Consider the following 23737-nt stretch of genomic DNA (forward strand, 5'->3'; position numbering starts at 1 on the left):
GAGAATGCCCGAAACAAAGTTTCGTAACGAGTAGATTCGGTCGATATACGAACGCATTTCGACGACCCGCGATGCACCACGAGGTCCACGGACCCGAGCCGTGGTACCGTAGGTTTGCACGGAGTAATTAGTAAGCTTTCGACATCATTAGCTCGGGCTTTGATGCGGTCTAGTATCCCAACTCCTCTGCTTTCCTGTTTCAGAATTATTCTCGCCAGGATTGCTGTATACCCTCGCCTGATGTAGTCGTTCCCGGCTACATCCCCCTCCTGCCTCCCCCTTTCATTACAATGCAGCCTTGATACTATCGCGCAGGACGTCCAGAGCCCCGGCCCTACATGTCGTGCTCATCGCATGTGCAAATGCTAATACAGCGATGATGACGGCGACGCGCGCGTGTGTTAGGTCGCCGCTATAACTGTAAATGGATGTAACAACGGTAACTCTTTCCACGAATCCCTTTCTATCGTCGACAATATATTATCCATGATAGCGCGACCTACTTATTTCACGCACGACACTCAATGATAATTAGTAATTAGTAGATACGAATTTGAGATTACGCTCTTAAATGTCCTCAGAGCGCGATGGTAATGCATATATAATAATCTGGATTATGCCCGTGGTATCCGTCATTTACGTTATGGATGTCTGTCATTAATCGTGCAAATCCCTCTTTCAAAATAATATTATGCCACCGTAATAACTACATCGGCTTAAAATACGAACAGCATAATTGCCTTTACGTGTGTAATGGTGAATTATTAATACGAATTACTATCCATTACCATATCTATTAGGGACAAACCAGAATGCACGTTTAAAATCATTTATATCATTTATACGCATTCCAATTCGGGCATCTCGTCTGATTTTTTTTTTTTTTTTTTTTACGATAAGAAAAAGCAATCGAGTGTTTTATTTGCGCTTAATACTTGAATGCGCACTACGATAATCGACCTTTAATTTTTTTTTAACGGGTCAGTTAAAAAATCATTATTACACATGATTAAATATATCTATTTAAGACTATTTTAACATATAATAATTGAATAAAAATTTGATAAATAAATCTGCCTCTAAGCATTTTAAATTATTATTTAATTCTCGTTATAACCCATATCATTTTATTTTAGAATAACTGATAACTTTAACAATATGATCAAATTTCAAATAGGAAAATCGCCATGTAAGGCTGGGTAATATAGAATAAGATAAAATGTAGGTGATTGATCCTTACCATCCATCTGCTCTGGTCAAGGTGAATCCGAAGCGCGAATCCCTGTCCACGGACACTCTGATGCCTACTATTCCGAGTCCTTGTTCGGTAACAACTTGGCCTCGCATCACCGCAACTCGACTGTTACAAATTACAGATATATCGGGGTCCACCGAAGCGAGATCGTTTCGTCGACCCATTAATCCGCGCAATGCTGATTTAAAACAAAGCATTCTCACAATTTACATCTGTCTATGATCGGAATGCAATTTTCACAGTCCGCGTTGAAGCGAAGGTAGTATAGAATTTTGTAAAAATCGTGCATTTCCATAGCGAGCAACGTTTCAAATCGGAACGTCGTTCGTCAGAACATAAATATGAATGTACCGGAATGATATATTTTCGAATAACCAAGCACAGAGATCGTAGATTTATTTAAGGCTCTCAATTTTGAAATAAATGCTTCGGCAATTTTAGATTTTAATTATTTTCGTAATTATTGCTATACTTTGCACCCTTTCATCATAAGATTTGGAAGCTATACGTTTCGAATTATGTCACGATTCAATTTTCTGCGAACCCGCGGTGAACAACGGCGGCACTGGTAATACCCACTTAGTGCCCGCCTAATTAACGGGTAATGCGATCGTACTACTCGGTCGGTGCACGACCGGTGTCTTTACGCGGGCGCGGACGCGAGCAATCGATTTCGCCTGTTAAATCAGCTTCCGCGGTCAACGGTTCAATGCGATCCAATATTCTCACTTCGCTGCCAATACAATCCGCAACTCCATTCGGCCGACATTCGACGGCCGCGTTGCCACGTACAAGGGAAGCTAATGCCTCTGGCTGAATCGAGGAGCGATACAAATTGATTTTACAAATAGAACAATGCCGCGTAGGCGAAGGGGGTTGGCGGAACGGGGAAAGGGGAGAGGGCACGGGTCATGGGGTTGGACGGCGGGGGCAGCGGAACACGCGCAGTGCGTCGACGATGCATTGTGCTCGCGAAAATCAGCATTCGCGGTGGTGGCGATGGCAGCGAGGCGGGAACATTCTTCTCGGCACTGACTTTCAGGATTTTCAGAGACCAGAAAAAAAAGAAGAAGAGGAAAAAAAAGATGAAAAAAAAGAAGGCATAATACTTCGTCCCGAAGCGGATGAACGAGGGAGGGACGAGGAGGATGGGGAGGGGGTTGAAAATTCGGAGGGAGATTATCTCGTGAGAGAGAGAGTTAAAAGGCATGCAGTCATGTTATATAGATACGTAGTAGGCGTGAGATATGTAATATGTAATATAATAATAGACGTATCATATGAACTTTTCGTGGACGCGGAACTTGGAAAAAGGAGCGAAGGAAGGGCGGGAGCGAGAGAAATGGAGGCTGAACTCTCGGCGAGAGAAAGTTGGAATGTTTGAAGCTGAATATTTTAAGCGATTCGTGTAGTGCTGAATATAATGAGGTCGATGTATATAGGTACGTAGATAATATATATAATGTATATAAGAGATATTATGCGACGACGTCGCATGTGTGTATGTAGCTTGTTACACCCACCCGTTGGGCCGGCCGGGATAACGAATGTAACGCGACACGTGCGACATGAGCTACGGTCCCCCGCGCCGTGTAACAAGCTATATACCCGTTTATATGCATTCGGTATGTATAGATATATATAGATATATTTATCAGTCTCTAAGGGATTGCGTATGGGGGCATATTCGTTCTTGGAGGATCACGCGTGTCCCCAACGCTGCGCCGCGACGACGATGGTATCATCTCGTCACGCAGGACCACCGGATCTTTTCCAGTTGCCGCGATTTATCGAGTTCGTAGATATCACAGGGTGCTCAGGGATCGAAACCGGGATTATTTCAACGACGCGCAAGTGTCTTGCTGTTAGACAAAAGAGAAGCGCCGAATATAGCTTCGATTAATTTCTTACAGACTATTAAAGCAACGTCGATATCTTGTCAGAATTACTGACAGCTTTCTGAATAGTTAATCGTGCAATTAAAAAAGAAAGATTCGTGTATGGTATAATAATATTCACAATGATTTTATACATTTATAAAAATATCGATTATCTTTATGTAGTATAGAAATACGCGGTTTTATTTTTGCAAGCGGTAACTGAATTGTATATAAAGGTATTTAACTTAATTAAAGTACTACTGAATTTTTGAAACTGTCGTAAAAATTGTCGTTGCTCTCCTCAGTGGCTCATCTGTGTTCTACATTCTTCGCCAGTCTTTTCTGCCATTGCGAATAAACGCAAATATGCATTTCGCATATGAGAGGAAACAAAATGTGATATCGCTGTCGGGCAATGTTGCCGGTTTCGATCACTGATCGTGCCTTCGTTTCGAGTGGCTTGGAGATCAAACTGCGCCGGGGAGGCGAGCGCTGATCCTCCAAGTGCGAGCATAGCAAGGTGGCAGGCACAGTCGTCACTACTGTACGTCCAAACCCATAGTGAATGATAAACAGAAAAAGAAAAACGGATGATGCTCGAATGCACCGAGATCTCTAAAGGCAGTCGTAGTCAACCTATATGCAAATAACGAAAGAAGAGAATGTACACGCGCGACGCCGTTAGGAATTATTTAATCTAGCAGCATATTTTTATTCTTTTGCGTTATTCTTTTCTTTTTTTTTTTCTTTCACTTTTTCTATCCGCCGAATTTTACGAGCGAATTTAGCGGTCTCATTCTCTTTCTCAGTCCTTACGTGAGTCTTTCTCTCGGTTTATCTGTCTTTTTTTTTTTTTGTTCTCTCTCTCTTTCTATCTCTCTCTTTCTCTCTCTCTCTCTCTCCGCCTCTCTTCCGTCGTTCTCGCGCGAACGAGGACGTCGAGGACCGATCTCGGAGAAATATCAAGACGCACGAGAGACCGCGAATTTTCAGTCGAAATAATCACAGCGGAATTAGCAAACGTTCGTCGTTTTCAGTAAGTACTTCGCGCCAGAAAGAAGCATCGTTAAGTTAGTAAAGCGGGAATCTTGGGAGTAGACGGACGAGGTAGAGCTCGGGGATTGGTCGGGTGTGATCATCTCGGTGGGTTTCGATTTCCTCGGATATCGGATAAAGACAGACACAGGGCGTTGGTGTCGGGTCATTGGCACATTTTAGACAGGTGATAATAGACGCAGACAAGGGACAGGGAGAGACGGTCCTTTGGGGTCCTTCATCATGAACTGTACGGTGCCGATTAGCAATACTTGCCGATCCGTCGATAGAACAGAAAGCGAACATGTACACTTGTTGAGTTATTTATCTCGTGTTCGTATCGTATGTATATATATAATAATATATGATAGAAAAAGGAACGATATAATAAAAAAGAACGCAACAGAGTCGTTCACGCAAGAGGCGCGCAATAAGGTCAGCGTTCGTGTAAAATGCTAGGACGTTCACTATAAGACAAGTTCGACAAGGGTGGTACATAAAGTGCAAGCCTGGCAAACACAAACAACACAAGACCAGGTTCGTAAGTACACGACTCGTAACATACTATTATGTATATCAGTCATATGGCTAACGCATCTAAGGGACAAGAAGACAAGACATAACAGAAAGGGGAGACAACAATCTGACGACATATCACAGATAACACAGAGACAATTCGTACGGTTGACTTTAATGTATACGTGAAGAGCTCTCGCCCATGGACCAGACGCTCCGGATGATGCGTACAAGCGTATGTATGTAATTCATAAGCGAAATAAAAGATAACCCGAAATCTTCTAATGAGATTTTGCGTGTCGCAGTAAAAAGGAAATGGCATATAGAACTATTGAGATTAGATAGCGCTTATTTTCAGAACGTTCCGTTTTCAATTTTTTTTTCTTTCGTATGATTAAACTTCGTCCTGGATCTATTTCCGACATGGATTTTACACAAAACAAGAGAGAGTGTTCCACAAAGAGGATTTTAAAAAAGTAGGTTACCGAATATTTGTTGTAAATTCGATATCAATACCGGGAGGATTGTTTCTCGTTCGTATGTTTTTTCGAAGTCCATGGCGTTTTTATTTGCGAACATGTATTCGACTATTTTTATAAAAATATAGACGGAAACCCCGACGAGAGACGCGCGCACGCGGCGCTACCTCGAGCGGAATAAACCGCCGCAAAAACCGTCGACGACTCATCTCCTGTACGTATCAACGCGAGCATGGCCATAGGGCGCGAAAGTGAATAAAGACAGATAGGTCAGACAGGTAGATAGAGGTTGAGAGAGAAAAAGAGATAGAGAGTGAGAGAATAATAGAGAGTGAAAGAATGAGAGAGAGAAAGAGAGAGAGAGAGAGAGAAGAAAGAGAGAGAAAGACAGAAAGAGAGAAAGAGAGCGGACGAAGTAGAATAGGGGGTGGTGTCGGATGAAAGAGATGAGAGACAAATAAGCAAAGTGTGATCAAACATTGGCGAAACGCAAATATTCGTATAATGAGAAATGATAACAGGCTGTTATATGGACGGCGTCAAAACAAGGTAGGCAGAAAAAGAGTGATAGAACGAAACGTAGGAAAGTAATGACAGTATAGGCAGGCTAAAAAGGTTTGATATATAAATACATAAGTGTTACATATTAATGGGTCATACGAAAGACATGTAAGATGAATGTACGAGCGAAACGAGCAATAGATGATACTTTGTTCTTTCTTTTTTTTTTTTTTTTTTTTTCTTTTGGATAATGAACGATTAGCGAGAGCTTGAGCTGCAACTTACCGCGGTGTAAAGGAACTCCAGAACGTACTACGTGTGGGAAAAACCAACGAGAAGAAAGGGCGTTACCACGGTCACAGAACCCGCGTTTGCGGGCAAAAAACGGAGGCGCGTGCGCAGCATTGCGCGAGCAATCGTTTCTCTCGAGCAATTGCCCCCGAACGGCAATTTTTCTACTATTGCGAGCGCGATCGCGTGCGTCACCGACCGCGCGCGTTAAAACTATATATCCGGCGCGATCTTCGACCGCGATCCGGGACCGAACGGCGCCCCGGGCCTTTCCCGTCTCCGGCTCCGTCCCGGCACCGGCTGGACCGGCACGGAGACCCCGCGAGAATGCTCCTCGCAATGTTCCGCACGCCATTACAGAAACAATAGACGTAGACACACACTAATCAAGCGTACCCATCACACACGCGATCCTTCCAGTCACGCAACATGAACGCAGTCACTCTCGGACTCATTCAACATAGAGTGGTATACAGTGTGACAGACACAAGTTGGAAACTACGCAACGCATACACATATGTATATAATGATGTCTATATATATATAAATATGGGACCCGGAAAAACGAATGGCCGAATGACCGGTCGTATGTTAATACGCGGCGTCGTTTCGACCGGGAATGGTGCCTCATAGCGTCACCCTTGGCACGGGCACCCCGACACGGAGCGACCGAGGGAAGCTCTTATCAGTTCGGTCTAACCAGGGTCGAAAGGATCGCCCGGACCGACAACGAGAGGAGATTCCATCGGCGTCGATCTAGGGCCCGGGCTGAGGGACGATCCTCGAATATTGATTACACTGTCCGAGCAACCTCAATGCCAGTCTGAATACTTGATTCACGGTGAAGCGCTTGTATCCGCGAGCATCTTTCTCGTTGGAGCGAACGCGCTCTAAAAATCGTGTTAACGCAAATAGCCTCTCGAAGGAGATACGAGAATTCTGATAGTGAAAAAGTAACGTCGGAGAATTCATGAAGCTCACGAACTCTGAAGACGAATGATGAAAGTGACGGACATTTTTGTAATAGTTTATTTAAATCAATAGGCGTTGAGATATATAAATGAACCTGAAATAGCATGAATAAGTAGCTGTAATAAATATTTCGATGTTATTTAAGTTTAATTAGATTAAATGAAATTGAGAGATAATGACTGAACAATATTCTATTGTCGGTACGTTTAAACGAGTGCAAGTGTTGGGCGCAAGTGTACTCGGAATGGTAATCGATATTCCAGATATTACGAGACGAATGGACAATGGACAAAACAATGCTCTAAATGTTCGACTTCTGGAACAGTTTTCGACGACAACATGGACCTTATTATACGCACCGTATACAAAGTTTTCATCGAGCAAAAAGGAGGAAACGGTACGAGAAATTTCAAACTTGTGTCTACCATATCTAGAAATACTTTTACGAGTGGGCGAGTCACGGCGCGCTTGTGCTCTTTGACATCGATAGCTTTCTGCACAGACTTTCACAGATAATTGCAAATTCTCGTTAAGGGAGTTTTGATCTCTGCCCGTCTGACTCAACCATTCGTACGCTTTATCTATGAACTCCTTTCTCGTAATCGCTTAACGAATGGCCAGATTATTGGTGTCGGAAAGCAATTTTGAAAATTGTATCTCTGTCCTTTCCTTATATATGTTAGGTATATTGCGCGTAGGCCGAGTACTGTTATACTTTATGACGATAACGAACAGTGCCTAGAGTACATTAACGCGTGAAAAATGAATTAACTAATAATAAGGTAATACAAAAGCAAGTCTCTAGCATATTTTCGTTATGCAGACTTTCGTCATTCAGTCCGTAGGCAGAACGGAGCCTTTTTTTTCGGTCTTCGGCTGTAGGGTGATTGGTAATCTGGTAGTGGTAAAGGGTTACACACAGAGGATAAACACTAGACAAAATACACGATACCCCCGAAGTGCCATCGCAACTTCTTCCAGTTAAGCCGCATACACATCGATAATTACTTCTTCAGTACCGAACAAAGGAAGAAAAAAAAAGAATCTTTTAGCTCATCGAAAGATGTTTTTTTTTTAACTTTTTGTACATTGTATTTAACTTATCTTTTTTTAATCTTCTATCACATTTTACTGAATATTATTTCACTTGATTTCATTGAAAAGTGAATCTATACATATATATATTCGTCAATTAAATTAGATATATTGGAACATATCGTGCAAACAAATTTTAACGAGTTTTTCCTAGACTATCAATAAGTAACAATCTTCTCTCTTCCTTAGCGATGTATAAAAATAGAGATAAATTTCGTTGATTGCAAATTTAACATTTACTTATTGCATTTACTTATTATAGCCTTCATTAATATCGTCAATTAAAAATACACGACCAAAATTTTTAATTTCGCAAACGCGGAGATTAATTAATGGAAAACCTTTGATTGGCAATGGTTTCGAAGTAATCATCGATATAATTGGCATTCGGAGGGGGGAAAGGGGTGAAACACTAGGAAAGGATGGTTAGGGGGTTGCAGGGTGTCACCCACCGGGGGCTCTCCTGATATTTCAGCTGTTACGGATGTGGATTCATGACGATTCGATCAAATTTTTGTAGCGTTCAATGGCCGCTCACGATGGGGGGAACATCAATTTGGTAAATAATTAATCGCAGTATCTTCATTTAAATCATATTTGCGACATATAACGTCCGTTCGCGAACCAATAGTTTCGACGTGTGACACGTTTAATCAATATATTAATTTAATCATTTAGATTGTGCTGCAAATTATATGAAATAATGAGTAAGATTACGATGATTTTTGAATTGTGTAAATTATTTTAGCCTCCCCATTTTCGCGACTAAGCTCTGTTTATTATCAATTTATAATGTAGGGCAGCAATATGGAGATTCTTGCATAATATCAAATTTTGTGTATCTATTTTGCACGTACTGTATTGTATTCGTATTAAACGTGTATTTCACAAACAAAATTTATATTACGCTTTTATGATAAATTAAAAACAAGTTACACGTATTCAAAGCTGAAAATATATATTTTAATTAACTTTGTCCCGTCCACGTGAAATTATTGGTGCGCATCCATCGTATACGCATATGCAAGGGGATGTATATGTATATACACAATATGTATATATATACATATCCACTGCATATAAAAGAGAGAAAGACATGGTAATAAATAAATAAAAAATAAATATGAGAAAGTATGTACCCCATCGTAAACTGTTACCACAGATTGAAACGCGTAAGTTACATAATAATACTCATAACTCGATAACCGCGTGCAGCGTGACGCGATATATTGTATTTTAGCACATTAAATTTGTCAGTCCTGTAAACTGCAATTTTGACATTAATAACGCTTTTTAGGACGTTCACTGCATACGTCGAAGACAAATTTCACGGCGTGCCGTACCGAAAGGAACGAAAGTGCTCAAACCAAACACGATGATACGCGTATTTCTGGCTAACGATAAAACCGAGAAAAGTAATGCGCGGTCGCATGAAAGTCGTAAAAAGGCCAAACTATGACACGCAGCTATGCTATTTTATCTTCATTAAATGTCATATGTGTAACGTTTACGATCGACCGAGTTGTTGCCCACATTTATATTCTTTTAAGGCATTAATGCAAAAATATAAAAAAAAGAGCAACACTCGCGTGGAGGTGTGCCGCGCGAAAAATCTGCCAGAAATTTAATGGAGAAATGGCGAGTTCTCGGTCGTTCGAACACGTCACTCTCGCTTATCTTATGAAAGTAAGAGACTAAGCGAATTCTAATTCGAATTTTAATCCGTCCGGGTGGAAATGATCGATCTTACCTTTCCGTGTACTCGTCCATGTGGGCGTAGCTCTGTACGCTGTTCTCCTCGACGAGGAACTTCACCCGCTGGTAGAAGGACGCTGTGACGCTGGGCGGTTGTTTTCGAAGGAGAACGTCCACGGGATTATTACTAGCAAGGCACATGATATGTTCTGAGCAAGCTTCGTGCGAGCAGCACTCGCTGTCAGAGCAGTCCATCATGCCATCTGAGAAACGCAATCTATTAGATATCCACTCGAACACGTCTCGCGCTCGATGAGATTCTATTTCTTAAGCAGCTCCTAGACGCTCAATATTATTGTACAATATTCTTTAGAATTCAATATAAACGGCTTCTAGACGCTCAATATTATTGCACAATATTATTGATCGTCTGTAGGCTATATTGAGGGTTTGTGCAGTATATTGTGTCAATCAAAAATTCTTTGAAATATATTGTACAATTTATACAATATTGCGCTGTCTGTGGATTATTATTACACTATTGTATAACATATTTCCAATGCCAATTGCCAATTTATGATGCTCGGCGCGAATTTTTAGTTAATAGGCCACGTTATCAGAATTAATGCCGATTAATGAAACTTGAATGATTACTTTTGATCACGATCTATATGGACTCTGAAAAGGAATATCAGACAATAGTGTGAAAAAGAATCTATATCGTCTCCGTTATTTAAAAATAATTATAGTATATGTCTGGGATTTAATGATAATATGGATCAAATGACATAAATTTAATACACATTATGACAGAGATGATTTCAATATAAATATAAAATGTTTTCCATTATAGAGGGAAAGGCAGGTGGAATATGAAATGGGCTACTACCCAATAAGCAGACAATATTTTTTAAATGTTTTTTTAAATAAAATTTTATTTAAAAAATATTAAAAAACCATTTAAAAAATATTGTCTGCTCATTGGATAATATGGCAGAATGGTTTATTTTTTTTTACAAAAAGCACTGCATTCAGGTGTTAATCATGCTATAGCGAACAGTAAACTTGTGTGGCAATGACTTCCTTCTATACTTATTTACTTTTATTGTTCCTGTCACAGTATTGTCTTAATTATGTTCCCATAAGCTCAAAGTAAATTCTTTAATGTGTATATTCCATAAACGCTTTTACTAATGTTGTATGAATAATGTTGTGCTGTATAATTGTGATTCTCAACTTTTTTATTTACACGGAAAAATTTGATTTGTCATGTAAGTAATGTGAAATACTTCAAGAGTAAAAAAAAATATAGAATATATTATAATATTTATATATATTCTAACGTATTTTATGTTTTATAAAAAAATATTATTATATCTCATAAATTTATCGTATTTTAAATTTATTTCTCATGTGCAATAGATTTTATTTTGCATCAACTCTAAATTATTCAGGTGCAAAAATATAAACATTTTTGTTGCGAATAATAATACTTATTTTAGGTGACAATATTTATTTCACATAATAATTTAATGGCTTAAGATTAATTTTGTTCTTTATTGCTCATGTGCAATCATGTTATTTTATTTTGATGTGCCACTCTACAATAAATATCGAAATTATTTAATTGCATTTTCATCAGTTTACATAAACAAACAAGTTTGCTCTTTCTTCATTATATTGTTCATTATGTTTCTGAAATTCGACCCATATTTTAAATTATATCCTATTTTTAGATCTCGTTTCCCACTTTTTGTTAATATTGAAATTTAATTAAAATTTTAAAGACTTTCATCAATTGGACTTTATAGCTAATATGTTTCTTCAGAGTTCTGTATAAATTTAAAGTCTTAATATATATTTATATCAAAATAACATTAAACAGATATATTCCATATTACCTTTCTTTACCCTATATTACGAATGTAGTGTTTGATTTTGCCTTTATCTAATTATTATCAAAAATATATAGTAATTACATTCAACAAAATATTTATAACAAGAGTTTGTCACCGAGTAAGCCAAGATTTATTAGAAACAAATTGTACAAACCTTCAATACAGCCAATTCAATAACATTGAGAGTCTAGAAGCTGCTTTAATCTTTATATCGTACAATATTTCTTTAGACCAGGATTTTCCAAACTTATGTGAATCGCAATCTGTTTTTAAAAATAGCAAGGGGAGTATATTGATTATTTATTTACATTACTTTACTTAAATTTGATTTCAGTTCTTAAAAAAAAGCTGAAAAATTATTCACGATACACATTTTGAGAAGCCCTGCTCTAGACAATTCAAAACAAACAACTCGATATAGCCTTCAGGTCAATAATGTTGTTCAGTATATAAATTGTGTGGATGTGTATGTGTGCGCGCGTGTGTATGCAACAATATCGATTGCCGCGAAGTCGCTTTAAAGCCTAATCTCTCTCATCTCTATATTTTTATAAGCTTAAGATTGGATAAGAATAATCGAAATTGTAAATTGACCTTTTGCTCACGCTGCGTCATATTTCAATATTATATTGGACACGTCAATATACTTTCTTGCAATACTATTTGTCAGTAAAATTTCCCCCTCTGACTTGGCAAGAATAATATCCGTTAGATACAGATGAGCAATAGTACGTCATTAATCAGCATTGATTTAATGCCGGGTTACTTGAGGACTTACCTTCGTCATTGTCAACGTAATCATTACATTCCAATTCGAGTCGTATGCTGCAATCTCTGCCGGCCCACCCAGTCGAACACTCGCAACTATATTCACCGTCCTGTAGGGTGCACAATCCATGGCGGCTGCATCCATTCTCGCATCCAGCTATTAAAGAGAGAAAACCCTTTTCAGATACCATTCTCAATAATTACCGTCGACTAATCGATTATTGAAAAATGATATTGCGCCGCCTCGTATCGGGGAACTTATTATCGAAAATACATGCCCGAGGGGGCAAAATAAAACACCGAATTTATTTATGAGAGCATAATCTCTTATTTTTTTTTTTTTTTTTACGTACGTAATGTGCAATGCCGTCCGTTCCATCCTTGGCTGCATACGCAAGTTCCATTTTTGCACTGGCCATGCTCGGCGCAACGCGAATCGCATGGTTTTTGATCGCATTTCGTTCCGGTCCAGTCGTCGTGGCATCTGCAAATAGGTAGATCGCCTCGCATCTTGCAGAACGCACGTAACGAACTATCAACTACATTTCGTTTGACAATCGAAGTTACGAAATAAGAAGTACGAATATTTGCGTAGGGAAATAATACGATTTTCGTCACGTTAATCGCGTCGTACTTTGTAGTACGAGATGCGCAAATGTTTCTAACAGGATTCGTTATGTTAAACGGCGGTATCGCCGAACGTAAAATAATTTCTCGCCGTTTATACCGGCTGCAATAAAAAATGCGAGTTTGAACCGAGTTGCGAAGTTGTTCTGCCGTAGTGAGGAACTTTTTGCACTTAGAGCCTCTTTTACACCAACTCTCGGGGATGGAACGCGGTTGGAAAGAGGGGGGAGGGGGGAGAGGGGGTGAGAGGAGGGAAAGTTGGGGAGAGAAAGGGGTGGTAGACGAGAGGCGTCAGCTTTAGAATATGAGAAAGGAGATCCTCTCCCGCGTCCTTGATTCTGACAAAGGAAAGTAGGAAGGGACGAGGACGGTCCTTCGAGTTGTGATAAGTTGGCGCCTCGTAAGACAGAGCCTTTTTCTCGCAATTTTTCACCTTTTTAGCCTCAACTTTTGTGCCCGCGATCCCGGCGAGCAATTTACTCATTTTTAGGCCATTCTTCGCCCACATCTATCCCACAATATTTCAATGTCTCGACAAAACGTTACTCTTTCTCCATCTCTCTCTCTCTCTCTTTCTCTCTTCCGCGAGCACGCGGATTACTATTAAATGCTCCGCGACGTGCCTCCCTCGTGCATTCGTCGTTGAAAACTTTACGACGTTTCTCACTCTTCGACGCGGCATTACCCGGTAATCTATTCCAGTCGTAAAAGTTGCAAAAAGCTCGCACGTCACACTCTATGAAGCACAGAGAGCGCGTAAATGGCCGCCACGTCCGCACAATTCCGCAAATCTCCCGCATTAAACAATGATCTCGCGCGCGAGGTGCGGGCGTCATATGGGAGAGAAACGAATCGAGGTCGCGTGGAATTCCTTTAATCCGAGAAAAACGACCCGGACGCTGAGACACGCGTCACTTTCCTCTCTCAATCCCGAAGAGAAAGAGAGAGAGAGAGAGAGAGAGAGAGAGAGCGACTGTTGGCCGTGGTGCCGCCGGTTGCGCCAAGCGCCAACGGGTAACCCAATTCCGGAATCCTGGTTGCAACACGCCCCACGAAGGGCCCATAAAGGACGGCGATATATAAAGGACGACGTACGTGTATGCGTCGTGTATGTGTATACTGACTTGCAGCGGCCCTGTTCGCAGGATCCGTGAAGTCCGCAGTCTAGACCGCAACTCGGCTGCGAGCAATCGACCCCGGTCCAGTGCTCCTCGCAAACGCAGGCCGCAGATTCGAGGTCGTACGTGCCGTGATCGGAGCAGCCGGGCAGACACTGGTACACCTGCTGATCGACCTGATTGCACCGCTCGCCCTGCCAACCGGCCTTGCAGTAACACTTGCCGGAGACACAGGCGCCGTGGCTGCTGCAGTTCGGGTCGGAGCAGTCGGCTGAAAGTTGAGAGAGGGAGCGAATCGAGCGTGCGACCTTTAGATTAGAAGCCCTCGCGTTTTTCTTTTTTTTTCTTTTTTTCACGCTTCGGCGCGACCTGGAGGCTTCCTCGTTGAAGGCTAAACTTCTCGCTCGCGAAGTAAGCACATCCCCGGCGCGCAACACCCCGTCAGTTATCAGAGCCCATCCCCGTCTCTACCCTCGCCCGTCACGCCCGGGTGCCGCTGATTGCGTCCATGGCGTGGACGAATGGACCAACTTTTTAAATTATGGCATCGGAACAATTGCATTATTCCCGCGGATCCCACCTGCCCCGGGGAAATTATGAAACTTAATTCCAGAGCGTCCTCGGCGCAGCAGCGGCGGCGACGGCGACGGCGCCGTCGCGGGCCGCGTTTTCCGCGTCCGCCGTCGTGCCGCGTTATATGTATACGCGGGACGCGAGAGATGAGAGGAATTCCTGGCGGATTCTTCTTGCATTATGTATGCGCGACGTTGATCGAACGGGATCATAGATTTGTTCGTTTTCATTAGAACCTGGCAGGTGCGTTCGCGCGGCGCCGCCGTTACGCGGGACGCGGTAAATTGGGCGTTGAAGTATGATACCATTAAGCGTATTTAATGGTACACACAGAATGTTCCTTCGAAACGAGCACGCTTCGGTAAAAATGTTGAGACATCAATTTCTAAGTTGCGAACGACAAAGAGAAACGGTAATTTTAACGAATTACAGTTTATTCGGTGTAACTGACTGGCGAAGAGAAATGTATCGGAAGTCGTGTAAATTACATCATAAAGTAAATCACGTACGTGTTATACGGTGCAAATGTAAAATGTAGAGATCGATCGCCGTTGACGGAAAGTGTTGAAAAGAAACAACTCTCAGGTCCCTCGATTCGGACTCTTATTCGCCAGTTAGTTCTCATTTGCCGTCGCGTCGCAACTAATGCAAATCCGTTTCCGCTCTACGAATTTATCGTTCTTACGATTGGAGCTGACATATTCCACTGACGTGGAACTAATACCGTTTTCGTCTGCGTTTAGGAAAAAGCGACGGTTGAGCGTATCTCTAACGAGGACCGTGAGAATGTCAGAGACGAAGTGTCTCGTTCCCGGCGAATAATCTCGTCATTTATATCGTACGTCACTCAGTTCCCGGAACTTCCGTGGATTGTGCGAAATTATAACGTATCGAACGCAGCTGCGTGCCGCGCGCTCGCGTTCGCGGCTGTGTATTATTCAAATTCCCGCGAAACAATACGAAACTAATTGTCGCGCCGAATTGGCATGGCTTGACCCATATGTAAATTTGGAGAACTCCGCGTGCATTAATTATAGGTTGTACACAGGCCGGCTGTGTTCTCCACCGACCGGGCTCTGCATTACTAATATCTTGAATCTCCCTGGATAGAGGGCCTGGACGTACGCTTGAATTATGGGAAAATTAATGGTGCCGCGACAAACATGAAGAAATAACGATCTGGGACAGAAATAGATGTTTGAGGTAAACGTTTTCCGTCACTCGTGACTTCCGCTAAGCCATTTTTAAGACTGAAATATGTGTCGTGACGCACGCTGTGCACATTTGCAATGCAACGTCATCATACGCGAATCGCACTCCGAATCGATCCGATCCGATAATCCTTTCAAATCGATCTGTCAGTATCGACATATATATATATTTTTTTTTTTACTTTTCTTCACTCGTATGAAGAAAATGTAAATTTAATTTAGAAGAAAACGTACGCGATCCTCTTTTAAACTTGTCAATAACACAAGATGTACTTATCAAATATCTTCCTAGACGCATCGCTTGATTGCTCCTCGTCAACTTACGTTCATCGCAGAAAGCGCCCTTCCAGCCAGGATTACAGACGCAGGATCCTCTGACGCACTGGCCATGCTGATTGCAATCAGGAACTTGGCAGTCACCTAACGGTATATCACACTCCGCGCCTTTCCAGCCCTCCTCACAGTGACACATACCACCGCCGTACTGTCCGTGAGAAGAACACAAAACCGGACACACACTTTTGCTGCAATCAACACCCTGAAACAGTTGCAAAGTGTTTTCGTCTCGTTGATTATTAATCTCTTCAGAAGGCACATGCTCAGATAATTTAGGAATAATTTCGCAAAAAACGCACCTGATATCCGTCTATACAGTCGCACTTGCCAAGGTAGCACGAGCCACGTCCGGAGCAGTCGTTAGGACACGTACTGGACACACCTTCGGCTTCCGTTACGATGAGGGTAACCTTGTAAGGTTGCAACTCGTCGTTGTACACGGACAGGAACCAGTCGCCGGTATCAAAGTATTGCAACAGACTGACGTTGACCATCAGCGGTTCCACGATGGTCCTCTTGATGAGCACGTGTTGATAAGACGCGGCTGGTGCCGCGCGTTCCACGCGGATATCCTGCAGATTGTTGGACTGCATAAAACTGACGGCCTTCGCGGTGATGTCCCTCTTCAACCTGTCTACCCTGCCACCCTTTACGAACTCCGCAAAATCGTACTGCGTGACGCTGGGCGCGACGTTTCGTCTGCCGTACACCGCGAAATTCGCGCCCCACGGCAGGGTCAAGTTTAACCTGATGAATGCCGGCTGCTTGCTGCGGAACTCCGTGTTCCAGAAGTGGTACGGTTGAATAACGGCGGAATGCGCGACGTTGTAGGCCTGCAGTTCGAGCACGGCTGGCCACTGCTGCGCCGATTGCTGGATCTGCGGATCGCTCTGCTGATCGCCGGCGCTATCCGCGGCGCTCGAATGTTCCGCCGTACTTGTAGGCAGGGATTCTGCGAGGGAGAGACGTGAGGATGTGACACATTGCATAACGCAGTAACGTAAGTCATTAAGAAAATAGCGAGGCAAAATTTCTATTATAATTGTCCCAATTATTTAAATATAATGAAAGAAAAAAATATAATTATTTAAATATGATGAAAGAAATAAAAATATGAGGTATAACTTTATCAGTCCTATCAATCAATCCAAATACTGCCTGCCTCCCCCCCCCCTGATCGACGACACACTAATTTAATATTGCCTTCTTATTTATTGTTACGCATTTATTTGCGTTTATAAGATGATTAACATTACTTTAACATTAAAACATTTTTAATAAACATAACGCTCTCATAATTTTTAATAAAAGGAATAAAAGTATAAAGTATTGAATCTGTTATCAATGTCCTAAGTACCGTTTCACCGATTGCTGTCGCAAATTCGCAATATTTCTCCATATTTACCTGTATATTTAATGCCATGTACTTATTTACGTTTATATAATAAACTTTCAGCAAGTAAGAAATATTAAAATAACATTTGGAAGTATTGATTTCATGTGTATTTTTAAATATTTTAAAATAATATTGTATAAACATTTTAAAAAGATTATTTAATATACGATTTTTGTCGAAACATTGAAATGTTTAAAAAGCATCTCCAAGTCAAAATTTGTTCATATTGCATGATATTACATGCAATGTTAAATGCGACATATTTAAAAATATGTTACTGAATATCATTGTAATAACATAATGATAATGATTTTACGCTTACTAGGGTTAGTTTAACCTTAAAATATTTTTAATACATAACGCTCTCATATTTTTTATTCTAATACTACAAATGACAAAAGCGGCAGAAATTGGGACAGTTACCCTAGCGTAAAATCTGATAATTTCTTGTAAAAGAATAAAAGCCCGTTTATCTGCTACCTTCATTTAGATTACAATTGTAAACTATACGCTTTTTAAGTTTGACGAGGAAACATCCAAAAAGGGAAATATTATGTTTTAATTTGTAAATGTATTTTTAGAAGGAAATAAAAATATTTTATTTAAAAAATATTATCGAACAAATGCTTGTGATAAATATTTTTTTATGAATTTACGCAACACACAAAACAAATATTTTAAGCCGAGCAGATCATCATTATAATTTTTTATGTAGACTTTTATTGCTCCATGTCCTTCAAGTTTATCTTTGTATCAAGTGTGTCAAATACACCACAATTGCTCAATTATTTTTCGAAATTGATACAGCTTATACTGTGAAATCTTTATAGCGGATGACATTTGGACGCGCGGCAATATAGCCCTCGCTAAAGATATTATATCGATGAAACGTTCATCCACTCGCGCTTCCCAAAAGCAATTAGCGTATGACGCTGTACGCGAGAGTATTTACATCATGCAGAGTAGATGCAAATTAATACCGCTCGATATTTACCTTCTGTGGGGATCTGCGTGGATATCGAGTCGTGGATGTGTGCGTTTTCGTGAGTGACAGCCTTGATATCTTGAACCAGAATGCAGTTAGTGCTGTCTATCGGACGCATGGAGCTCACTGCTGGAAAGTAAACAAAGAACGTCCGTTTTAGGATAAGAGAAATATGAAAATCCACCATGGGCGCGGAGATGCCACAGACGCAATCGCGCGTAAACACAAATGTTATATTTGCAACGTACGATCGGTATACTCTCCGGAGCGAAATAGCATTGCTCGCGTGACGCTTTTATAGCGCCAGGAATCAGGAATGGCTTTAGTCGAACGTCTGGCAGCGGCCTAATGGGTTCATAAATTCGGACAATCGCTTTCGAATTACGATGGCACACTAGATTTCCCCTGACAACCCGACCTTCCTGCTCGAATAACTTTTAAAGCAACGTATCCGTGTAATAAAGTTCGAGGTCTCATGACTTGAATCACGGATGTGTCGTATCGAGCGTACGATGTTGCTTCATCAGATCAAGAATAAACTGAAACGCGCTGTAATACCTTACATCGACTATACATATGATATTTTTCTTCATAAACTTTGGCAAAATAGAGCGTCAATGACCGATGAACAACTCACAATGGCTCTTACAATATATCCGATGACAAATGATTATGATGCTTAATATTTGGGAGACCCCTCACAAAGCTCAATTAATATCGGCCGATATAATCCGAGATCCAATTATGTTGACGCTATATCAGTAGTTATCTGGGTGCTTCAGGTCATTTATATTAATGTTTTCTGAGCGATAAGTGCAAGTTCGTTGAATTTAAACGCCATGATAAATTTAGCAATAAAACCCTTATCCGTGGCGGGATATTGCGGTTTAATTAATTATCTGTCTCGTGCGCCGCGAGCGCCACGAATTAATTACGCGGTTTAACGAGTGTTTTTAAAAAGGGGCAGGCCCGGGCCAAACGCAACCCCCGCCTAACGACCTCTTGGCTTATCAACGCAACAAAACATCGATAACGCATAATTGAATTCGCGTGTTATTGCCGCGCGGATGATTTGACAAATCGCGATTCGCCGATACACTCGGCGCCGATATTTAATGGACGCGTTTTCGTGCTCCGCGATTTATCGCATCGCGGGTTGTATAAGCTTTCTGTCCGTGATAATGGCGCTCGTTATTGCGCACGCCCGTGCACCGTTTCTAGTGGAATTGCCCCATTGTCGTATATACATTGTTATTTTGTTATATCCCAGCAGCGTTTCCTTCCAAAACATGCGAGGAGAAAAAAAACAGCGTTAAACGAAATTGAGATTGTAAGTAAAAGCTTCCACAATATTTGGCTTCGATGCGGAAGAGATAGCTCGCGTTTAAACCGGATAATTCAATCAATGCAGATTGATATTTAATTCCCCCAGTAAACTTTTCGCAATAACTCGTCTCTAATCGTAGAAAAGTCCTCCGTGCAGACGATAATCCTTGACAAGTTTCGTCGGGGTGTACACACGTACGCACACGGATACGAAAGCGAGCGAGCGTGTATGTGTACGTGTGTATGTACACATGTACGCACGTCAGACCGGAGATAGGCGAAATGACCGGAAAAGAGCGACTATTCCTTCGGGATCGGCGTTGCCTGGCCACCATGTAACTATCGCTGAAATTGAGTTGCAGTGAACTGTGAATGACCTTATTTCGCGTATATGCCAGTCAGCGTAGCATCGTTTTCGTTCCCGCTTCACGTCGCTACAACTCAGCAATCCAACTTTCCACATATCGCACTGGACGTCTAAAAAAAAAAATCACGCAGTGAACCTCGAGACGCTAAATAATACATTACGTAGGGAAGAGAACAATTATTTCGCGCATCACAAAAATCGATACTTGCAAAATCTATCGAAAATAACCTTTTCCTAAATCAATCTTTCGATAATGCACCAACGTGCATCTCCAAGTTTATTTTACATAGACTTTATTTTAGCAACACTTTAATATCGTAGCCGTCGGTTCCTAAAATATTTGACGTTGTAAATTAGAAACCTCGGATAGCGAATGCAAAATGAGCTAGCACTTGGGATCTCTAAGCAATTTAATCTACCGGCAGCTGCGACATCCTGTGTGTGCTTAGCTATAAGGACAATACTGCGAAACGAAGTCATCTCAAAAACCAATATATATGGATCGCGAGACTGCCAAGTTTTGATGACGAGAGCTACCGGAAATTTAAAATGGCCATATAATGCGAGCTACGGAAGGGATCGTTACGCCGTGTTGCCCCTTTGCCTTCGCAGGGATGGAAAAGGGCGAGCGCGACTGTGAAGGACAGCGGGCACGTTCAGCAGAGTTGGGGGAGGGCGAGGGGGAGAGGCGCAAAGGAACAACTTTTTCAATTATATACCTTCGGATCGATAGAGCGATTCATTCCCGAGAATGATTCCCGGATTATCGTAGGATTATCCCACCGCCACCCCGGCCGGTTCGTTCTGCCGCCCACTTCCGCTCGTACGTTATAATGAAATGTTTACAATCGATCCGTCTACCCTTTCGTTCCGATCCGGCGAAGCGTGAGTCCAGACACGACAGCGTTATCGAGCTGCCTACAATGTCGTTATTATTGACGAGTTAACTATTAATGGCGTAGTAATAATGTTTCCTCTCGTGACGGATAGCACAAGTGGATGAATCATATTACAGTTTGTTATTGACAAACGTCTTGTAATAAAAATTTCAAAATTGTCACTAATCCTTTTCAATCATAATTAAAGGCCACACACACGTTCAAGTAACCTTGTCAAGTCAATCCGAACGTGTGTATCGTATTTGCGATAACTGTGCAGTTTTGTCATCTAGATGTTCTGATAAGTTTGACAAACGCGCTTGAGCAAATATGTATACGTAGCTTAAAAGTAATTCTGCGAAACATACACCGAAGAATTGCTTTTTAACTGAAATTAAAAATCCGACGGTAATAAAAAGGCAATTGAGAAGCAATCGTTTCATAAGAACATGTTTTATAAAAAAAAGTGTAAATAATTATTTGCCGAGATAAAATTTGCGACTGTATTAATATTAATTAATTAAATTGAGTAATTATTTAGAAGGAGGATATGGAAGAAGCAATTAAAAAGCAATTCTTTTGTGTGTGTTTGAACATAATTACTTTTATTCGCCACGCCAACTTCCGACTGGTCTAATTTAAGCTTGTCACGCCACTAACATACGTTCCGATTTACTTGAACAAGTCAGTTTGACACGTAAGTCAAACGCTTTTTCATATTTCCTCACACAAAATAACTGGTGATTATACTACCTACTAGATTTGACAAGCGTGCTTGTTCATGCATACTTGACAGGTTATGTTTATAAATTTATTTATATAATTTATATTTACAAGTTTATTGTTTAATCGTGCGTGGCTGGTTTCAAATTTTATCCGGAGGGATTAAAAGTATTTGACGGGAGAAGAAAGGGTTACGAGTAGTTGGACTGCGCGCGCGCATTGTGTTTCATGAATCTCTGTACATCTGCCTATTTCTCGGTTTCTTTATCACATTCGTGATCGTACACTAAAAGTTAATTTTTGTAAAAAAAAAAACGAGCGAAAGACGATTATTTCTTATCATAAATATATTGGAAATACTGACTGATATCTTTGGATTCCGTTTACTACTATCGAATTATATTTATACATAGTATGTAATTTAATAATTAATTTCTTATCACACAATATCTAATTTAACAATTAACGTCACATGTTGATAAAAGTGAGCCCAAAACATTCATAGTTAGAGCGTAAACATTGAGTTACAAATTATATATTTAATTATTAACATCTATATCGATTGCTCTTTATTGATCTGTTTGATAACGTAACATTGCATATGCACATATACAGCTACAATAGAACTAAATCTTATATTGAGAATAGTTATAGACAAATAATAAACAATATTTTCCAGCTTTAGCTTTCGATTAGCAATTTAATATTGTAATATTACTTTTCTGATTCCATTTCCAAGAGCTGCGTTTTCAGACCGACGAATACGTGGCGCGTAGTTTGTGGTAACAGGAAAATGTACATAAAATCACGTAAGAAATTATTATTTGAGAACTAAGATCCGTTTTGACCGTTGTTGGTCATTATTTGATTTAAATGTTACGTATTGTACGCACGTCATGGCCTTATAGGTACATTATTTTCCAGCTTTACTCTGAGCTTGAGCATCGTTTGTCAAGGGAAATTATCGTAGCAACTGTTTCGTTAGCCACTTGTAAATGAAACCACGGAGACGTCGGAAAAGTGACTTGTCGCAAAACGATTTTGGCCCTATGAAGGCCAGAAGGGCGAACGAACGAGCAAGCGAGCGAGCAGACATACGTCAAATTACCGAAAAGCAAGGTAACTCGCGTGCATGCAAAATTCGTGCGCTCCGGAGCGAGGCAGAGGAACGAAACGAGGAGGAAGGGTTCATGGTGTCTCGTAGTGTGTACGCGCGCGTGTGCTCGTGTGTACGTGTGTGCTCGCGGCGAGAGAGAGAGAGAGAGAGAGAGAGAGAGAGAGAGAGAGAGAGAGAGAGAGAGAGAGAGAGAGAGAGAGAGAGTAGACGGACCTGCAGTGACCGTAAAAGAGACGCGGGCGCGCGCGCGGGGGAGGATGGAGAGAGGTAACGCTGGAGGTTGGCTGCGGGGTAGTTTGGATGCAGTAGCAAACAGGCAGATTGGATTCCAGACTCGATTTACTGGAATGCAGAAATAACAGCTGGCGAGCAGTCTCCTCGAGGCCGAGAGCCGACTTTGCAGTCCCCATCGTCCCTCCCTCTTGCTGCGACACGCAGAGAACGGGAGGTGGAAGAAGAACATGGACGCCAAAGTCGGGATGGACAGTTCCGGATGGGGGAGCTGGAAGGGTGTTATATAGATTCGTGGAACACAATGCGGCCGAGCTACTCGCGTCCCTTCCTTCTCCAGTCAAATCCCCTTAGTCCCCGAGACTTCGATGATGAAGTCTAATACGTTTGCGGGTCGAATCTCGACTATCGTATAGATTTTCGGATTTCTCGCGAAATGCAAAAACTCGATTTGCGTGAAGGTG

General features: G+C 41.2%; 1 protein-coding gene across 8 annotated transcripts in view; it reads right to left on the bottom strand.

Annotated features, from left to right (window-relative positions):
• LOC105196443 (teneurin-a) overlaps positions 1 to 23737 on the bottom strand; it is a 480887-nt gene that overhangs the window by 13835 nt on the left and 443315 nt on the right. For 6 of the 8 annotated variants that reach the window (XM_039446047.1, XM_039446049.1, XM_039446050.1 and 3 more), the window contains 9 exons: positions 18641 to 18760; positions 16550 to 17202; positions 16239 to 16452; positions 14137 to 14401; positions 12739 to 12869; positions 12396 to 12542; positions 9775 to 9982; positions 5952 to 5978; positions 1241 to 1360 (listed from right to left, as the gene is read on the bottom strand). In XM_039446047.1, the coding sequence (XP_039301981.1) occupies positions 1241 to 1360; positions 5952 to 5978; positions 9775 to 9982; positions 12396 to 12542; positions 12739 to 12869; positions 14137 to 14401; positions 16239 to 16452; positions 16550 to 17202; positions 18641 to 18760 (1885 nt within the window). The remainder of the gene's footprint in view (positions 1 to 1240; positions 1361 to 5951; positions 5979 to 9774; positions 9983 to 12395; positions 12543 to 12738; positions 12870 to 14136; positions 14402 to 16238; positions 16453 to 16549; positions 17203 to 18640; positions 18761 to 23737) is intronic. The other 2 variants (XM_039446048.1, XM_039446051.1) reach the window with 2 other exon arrangements.

Source organism: Solenopsis invicta, chromosome 2 (assembly GCF_016802725.1).
Source record: "Solenopsis invicta isolate M01_SB chromosome 2, UNIL_Sinv_3.0, whole genome shotgun sequence".
Lineage (NCBI taxonomy): Eukaryota > Metazoa > Arthropoda > Insecta > Hymenoptera > Formicidae > Solenopsis > Solenopsis invicta.